The 7,628-nt window shown below is 44.4% G+C and overlaps 1 protein-coding gene across 1 annotated transcript in view; it reads left to right on the top strand.

Annotated features, from left to right (window-relative positions):
* ATP9A (ATPase phospholipid transporting 9A (putative)) overlaps nt 1-7,628 on the top strand; it is a 74,735-nt gene that overhangs the window by 59,549 nt on the left and 7,558 nt on the right. The window contains exons 24-25 of the mRNA XM_018566960.1: nt 1,105-1,169; nt 5,755-5,863. Of these exons, the coding sequence (XP_018422462.1) occupies nt 1,105-1,169; nt 5,755-5,863 (174 nt within the window). The remainder of the gene's footprint in view (nt 1-1,104; nt 1,170-5,754; nt 5,864-7,628) is intronic.

Here is a 7,628-nt window from a genome sequence, read left to right as displayed (position 1 = left end):
CCCCCCATGGAGAAAGGCAGACCTGCAGGCTGCATACAATGTCGCTGAGATCACTTGTACAAAATAAGCAGCGGCTCCTCCGCTGTACATTTAGCTCTGCATGCCCAAAGCAGGGCTAAATGTAGAAAACAACTACCCGCCTGAGCATTGGGAGATAGGAATTCCACACCCTGCTGCCCCCTTACTCCCTGCTGCCCCTCTACTCCCTGCTACCCCGAGGCCGGGCCTTGGTTGGCCTTGTGGGAAATCCAGCCTTGGTTGCGAGTCTTCTTTCCTGGAGTCTTTTTAATCTCATTTATCAACACCATTACACTAGCAACATACATCTGGCACAAATATATCCCATGCAACAGTATGCGAGTTCAAACACTCGCAATTGCTATGAGAAATTCCCCCCTGTGTATTTAACTGACAGATTGTAGAGACTGATATGACTGGCTTGGTGTCCTCTGTACAACACTGCGGTATATGTCAGAGCGGTATAATACTAATAGTTTGTGGCTGTGGGGGGGACATTAGAGTGTGAGCTCCCCTGTAGAGAGATTGATGTGACTGGCTCACTGTTCTCTGAACAGAACTGCAGTATATGTCAGAGCTATATAAATGTATAATAATAGTGTGTGACTGTGGGGGGACATTAGAGTGTAAGCTCCTCTGTACAGAGACTGATGTGACTGTGGGGGGGGACATTAGAGTCTGAGCTCCTCTGTACAGAGACTAGTGTGTCTGGCTCAGTGTTCTCTGAACAGAACTACAGAATATGTCAGAGCTATATAAATGTATAATAATAGTGTGTGACTGTAGGGGGACATTAGAGTGTAAGCTCCTCTGTACAGAGACTGTTTAGGACTGGCTCAGTGTTCTATGTACAGCACTGTGGTATATGTCATAGCTATATAAATGTATAATAGTGTGCGACTGTGGGGGGGACATTAGAGTGTAAGCTCCTCTGTACAGAGACTGATGCAATTGGTTATATAAATGTATAATAGTGTGTAAGCTCCTATGGTGGAGAGACTGATGCAATTGGTTCAGAGTTGACAAATAGTGAAGAATATGTCCGATCAGTGTGCAATGCTGATTATGTACCAATTATCATTTCAGGCTGTGTTCTCCTCTGTGTTTTACTTTGCCTCCGTTCCTCTCTACCAAGGATTCCTCATCATTGGGTAAGTACATTACATTACTAAATGGATGAGCTGTAAGATGATTCTAACCAATGCAATGTTAGGTGTTGCCAGCTGTAAATCCTGCCCTGTATACCAATGCCACTAGTCTCCTCCTTACTGACTAGAGAAATAGTAGCTGAGAGACATGTTGCCTGTGTCTAGTGCTGTGGGGGGACAGGTACTCTTTAGCATTCACCTTACATTGTTTCCTTCTGCCAGGAAAGAAGGCCGTGTTTTCCTATTCACTATGGTGGATTCGTTATTTTAACTGCATTTAGTATTTTATTTAATGATCATTTTCTCTTTAAATCGGTCAGTTCACAAACATTGAAATGTTTTTATTTAACCACTAAGGGCCTTCATTTCATAAATGTATTATTAAATCCTCCTCTAATAGCTCCTTTTTTCCTGCTCTCCTCAATAGTCACCTCGCCTAAAGATAGCGGCATTTTAGAAAGTGATAATCCATGCAATATTCTTTGTTAACCGACTTTTTCATTCCGGATACTACAAAAAAATACATCTGTGCATTCAATTCTGATAGCATACGAGTGGATTGGAAAAAAAAGTCAAACTTGACAATAGAAGTGGAGATTTGGTGCATGCCATGCTTTAGTAAACGTGCCTTCCACTTTTCTATGCGAGAGGCTCCTCAGCCTCCAGCTAGCGCAGCAATGTCAGTTCTCGCGCTGAGCAGCCATTCAGAACATGCTGCCTGGCGCCGATTGTCAGCTTGAGGTGGGATGGGCTGAAGCTTTGGCTGCGAGGGAGCTCCATCCATACGTGCACGTGCATTGCTTACAGCTTCCTCACGTGTCCTATAGAGCGGACCAGACCAGAGTGACGTCGCATTCTAGCTCCTGGCACCTCTACAGGGTGCACAAGGGAGTTGTACAAGCAATTCTGGTGTGGGAGGTGCATTGCATTGCCATTTATTTGAATGGCATCCCAAACGCACCTCTGGTCCACAGTTCAATCGCCTGCCTGGAACGCCTGGTACCGCAATGTTGTGCGTTCCATTGCAGTGCGATTTAGGTCGCGGATTAATGACCGAGGACAAATGTGGGTCCTGAGGTTACACAGGTTGAGAACCACTGCTTTAGAATATTCTAAGAGCACACGAGTCACGAGGGCTGCATGTTCAGAAGTATTTACGTAATGGATCCATTTGGTCCTGAATACAGGGACCAGACCTTGTTTGGTGCACCCTGCGTTCAGGACCACATGGTTATTTATACATCATCATGCAGAGCTGTATCATCCACAGTTCAGAAACCGAGGAACTGGAAAAAAAAACCTGAAGAATAAACTTGACCCATTTTAAACTTAAAATTTCCCTTTAATCGCTAAGGAAGATCTACAAACATGTGTCCGGTGTTCTTACCATGCCTAAGGCCTTTATAGCAGCATATTTAGAGAAGAACATTTATTTGGCAAATCAAATCCATGAAGGAAGAGATGAGATATTCTGCAAAAAAACAAAAACAAATGAGAAGGTTAAAATCAGAATTTTGGTCCAAGCAACCAATCAGATAAAATCCCAGATCTTGCTGCTTGTGTATTAAACCGCACCACTCACAAACATTTACAAGCAATTATTTAAAGTCTTATGTACCAACATGTTCTTGTTATATACTGGGATATGGTAGGATTATGTATACTGTAATATTTCCCCATCAGATCCAAACTTCCAGGGTAGGTTTGATGATTACTATGGGTTGAGGAGAATTAACTCTGGTATACTGTATGGCCAAATGTTTGTGGACTGCTTGAGTTCAGGTGTTTCCAGTGATTGTTGCAGCATGCCAAATTATTGCAGACAATTGTGCTTTTCCATCCATGTGGTAATAGTTGGGTGAAGGTCTTTTTCTGTTCCACCATGACTGTGCCCCTGTGTACAAAGCCAGCTCAATAAAGACATAGGGGTCTATTCACAAAGCTGCCGAAGAATATAACCGTAGCTTCGGCTGATCCTTCGGCTAGCTTCGGCCCCAGGACCCCTTCGGTTCAGCAGAACCGAAGGGCTGCTGTACGGGCTATTCACTATAGCCCGTACAGCTCCCGAAGTCGGCCGGGCGGCTCAGTCGAGCCGAAGGCATATGCTTCGGCTCGACTGAGCCGAGGTGAAAGCCGAAGCTGGCCGAGCCATTGGCCGGCAGACTGCTTCTGACAGCTGGGTGGAGCCAGCCGTGATGTTACGGCTGGCTCCGGCCACTTGCAGAGAGATCAGCGTCCCTGGTTAACAGCTAACCAGGGACACTGATCTACAGACAGCCTAACACTGCTTTTTCTTTTTTATTCTGACACGGAGCCGTTTGTCTGGCGTCGGAATAAAAAAAAAATGTTTTCACCATAGGAACGCCTTGCTAGATTCCTATTGGCTATTTCAATTTGCAATAGCACCCGCAGCACTTACGGCAGCTTAGTGAATAGACCCCATAGTTTGATGAGTTTGGTGTGGAGGAACTTGAGTGTCCTGCACAAAGCCCTTACCTCAACCTTACTGAACACCTTTTGGGATGAATTGGAACACTAATTGCAAGTCAGGTCTTCTCCTCCAACATCAGTACCTGACCTCACAAAAGTTATTTTGGCTGAATGGGCGCAAATTCCCACCTAAATCCAAAAGAAGATTGGCAGCTGTCATAGCTACAAAGAAAGGCCAACGCCAAATGAATGCCCATGGTTGTTGAATGGCATGTCCAACAAGCTCAATGGTCAGGAGTCAACTGACGTTTGACAATGTTGTATATGCAGGGCACTTGGTGAGCAAGCAGAATGTCAATGAAAATGCAACATAGTAAACAGCCCCAATGCTGAGCTTATCATTATTAAAATAGTAACAGTTCATATAAACCAAGAACGTTAAGTACATTTTCGTCATAGGTCTTTCATGGATCTGCAGTGATGAGAAACGCTGTCGTCTTTCTCTTTGATAAAAGTTAAACCTGCTTTTGGCAGCCAGGAAGCTGGCTGGGAAATGAATGAATTAGCGCCGAGTTTTGTTTTTGTGTAAAGAAAACTCTTTTTAGTTATGTCCAGCATTGGATCGGGAAGGAGTTTGAAGGCCATAAAAGGATTAATTGCTTACTATTTTCATATCTCTTTATTCCACCCTTCCTGACCGGCCTTGTACAGTATAACAGTTCGTGGCGAGGCCAGTCCACCCAGCCCACTGCTTTCAAAGAGCGCAGGTCTTTGAATCCGCAGTCCCCAGGGACATTCGTAATGTAGTCAGGATAAGGAATGGGCCTTTGCCTAAACCCTCCCCGGCCTCGCACGGCTATTGTGCTGTGGGATTTCTGTCAGGAAAAGCCGTACATGTGAGTCACGCAGGGCAAGAAAAGATTTAATATCTGCATTTTCTTTTAATCAGATTTGATCTTTTTAATCAAGGTTTGTACAGGATTGGAGTCATGAACCTCGGCCTGGCTCTTGTTGTTGAACATGAGTTCACTACAAGTTTCTTATACATTTGGATCCATGTTAAAATTGAACACAAAATTTACTCTGCGTGTGGCCATTTTGAATAATAAACCACCATATCCAAAACCCCAATTCCATACAGCAGGGGTAGCCAAATGTCAGCCCTCCAGCCATAAGGCACTGCAAGACTCTGATCGTTACAGGCATGACTCCCAGAAGCATGATGGGATTTTTTAGCTCCACCGCAGCTAGAGGGTCAGCGTTTGGCTACCCCTGCCATACAGCTTTCAGTTATGGAAATAGAAACAAATATAGGTCATCACCAATTTCACAGCAACTTAAAAAGCAGACGTCGCTTAGGGCTGGAGTCTGTGATCTTCCTTCCTAGTTATTGACTCTTCACCTTCACAAGGTCCCAGTTCAGGCAACCCTGTTACATGGTGACAACGCTCTTTCCTCATCTCTAAACTGTGCTCCTGAATTGTCACCATGTCATATGGTCTCCCTGTGGCGACTACAAGCTGCCATGCTGATGCACATGGCATAGTCATGGCCTACTGTTTCACCATCAGGAAATCCCCCACCTAAATTCCACATAGCCATCGATTGTGATGCCAAGAAACAGTATTTTTTTAAAAAGGTAATTATGATGCGCATTGCTTTAGCAAAATACATTTAATTCCATCTGGGTTTACATCTGCTTCCAATATTAGCAATAAAAACCAGAGGACCTTAAAATAGCTTAGAAAGTAATTATTCCAGCTGGCTGTTCTAACTGGACGGCTTGGAATATCATTTGTATCCAATCAAACGGGTCTGCTTGTTGCTTAATCAAAATTATACAGACAGCAGATCTGTGTACAGTGAACTCCATCTCTTGCCAATTATGGATGACATAACATGTGTGAGTGGAGTGAAATGGGAGGGGGAGCATAGTGTGGGTGTGCAGTAACCCATAGTAACTCGAATACAGCACTTCAAAACAGTGCAATGAAAGCTCATTTCTGATTGGTTGCTTTTGGTCATTGTGCACCACTATTGGAAGTAAAGTGCTGCTAAATGAGTTCACCTGAAATGAATAGGAGGTTTTAGGGTCATCATGCGTTTTATAGCCAATGGTTTTACAAAATGTGCTCTAACAGAACGTCTTTCTCTGCAGATATTCCACTATCTACACCATGTTTCCTGTCTTCTCTCTGGTTCTCGATAAAGACGTCAAGTCCGAGGTGGCCATGTTGTATCCTGAACTGTACAAAGATCTGCTAAAGGTAAATGCTTATTTCATGAAAATCTTTTGGAATAGTTGCTGGGTACAGCCATGTGGGTTTTTAGATTGTAAGCTCCCACGGGCAGGGCCCGCCTTACCATCTTGTCTTGAATTGCATTGTGACTGTAATGTCTTCCTTATATTGTACAGCGCTGCGCAAGCTGTTGGTGCTCTATAAATCCTGTATAATAATAATAATAATGTGGGTGCATATTGGCAACAAGCTCAGCCAGAAGCAGTGCACAAACAGGCTTCCATTCAGTAAAAGTGTAGTAACCCATAGTGACCAATCTTCCTCCAGTAAAACGGCTGCTGCAGGTAACTAAATGTTTCCATTCAGTTTTGCTCTTTGTATCTCGCTGTATAAGTGTGAAGATGCTCATGTGTCATCAGCCTAACCAGATGGACCTCAGATAGAGCTGTGAATGGGAAACGTTTTAAGCGGAGCCCCGTTTACATCTGTGCATTGCAGTAATGCATGATCTTTGTTGTGTTGGCACCCTAATGCACTATTACGGTAGGCTGCAGTAAGCTAAGACATAACCTCTTTTTTTTTAATGTAGCACACCACGACAAATGGAATGTGTTGTGGTGTGCCATGTTAAAAAAAAGGGTTATGTCCTATTTACCATGAATTGGCGTACCATTCAAAAGAAATGGGATGTTTAAATGCAATGCACCACAGTGGGCTGGAGACGTGTTAGAGGGAGGCTAAAGCTGAACACCAGGCACCACAATTTTAACATATTTTTAGGCATGTTATTATCACTTTACCTCCGTGGGGTACCATAAAATTCTGTTTATGAACACCAGTGATGGTGTCATGCCCTTCGTCCCTGTGTAAACTTTCCCATTCCCAAACGCCTGCGATCACAGCCTGTGATGACGCTGCACATGTGATCCAGGGACATACGGTCAGGTGAGGCAGAGCCTAGTATTCAAGTCTGAAGCTGACAGCTTTTTCTCCATTCAGACCGGCTTGTAACAGGTTACATAGCAGGGAAAGCCTCCCCGCTGTGTAACCTGTCATGGAGTGAGCACTGCCTGTTCATTCCAGGCGGCGCTGCATCCGGCTTTTGACAGGTAGTTAGGTTACACAGCAACGGGCTTCCCCAGTGCTTGTGTAACCTAACTAGTGAGGCAAGAGCCATCACAGCCTCTACTCCATGTTAGAGGCTTGAGCTCTGTGGATGGTTTGGACCAAAAGCAAAGCACCATTGGTCCAAGCTGTCCAATCAAAAAAAAAAAAGTGAAAAAAAAACATTGAGGACATCGATCTTTGATGTCTCACTATTGATTAGCAAGTGAGGGACTGTCTCCTCCCTTCCTCCTTCACACGTAGCTTGGTGACTGAGTTTGGGGCGGGGTGTGTTGGCGGGGGGCTGGGGGAATGCCTCACCCAGCACAGAAGGAACCGCACATCACTGACGTAATAACACATGGACATACAGATGCAGTATCATTACATGAAAATGCAAATGTACAGAAGAAGTGGTATCAAGAGGTTCAAATATAAGCATAATTGATATGCAGTTTAAAGTTAAAAAACGTGATATACCAGAGAGGTACGGAGATAATAGGTCTACATGGATTAAAGGAGAACTATGAGGTGGGTGATTTTCACTCACCTCATAGTTCTAGCTGACCTGTGACAATGAGACGCTCACAGGTCGGCTCAGTAGATCGGGAGGTGAGCGAACACATACAGGCATTCGCTCACCTCTCGATCCTGTCACGGCTCTCTGCCGTGACAGGGGAGGGGCTGG

Source organism: Nanorana parkeri, unplaced genomic scaffold (assembly GCF_000935625.1).
Source record: "Nanorana parkeri isolate BGI_ZX_2015 unplaced genomic scaffold, ASM93562v1 scaffold992, whole genome shotgun sequence".
NCBI lineage: Eukaryota > Metazoa > Chordata > Amphibia > Anura > Dicroglossidae > Nanorana > Nanorana parkeri.
Note: the sequence above shows the minus strand (reverse complement) of the source record. Positions and strands in the feature narration are given on the sequence as shown.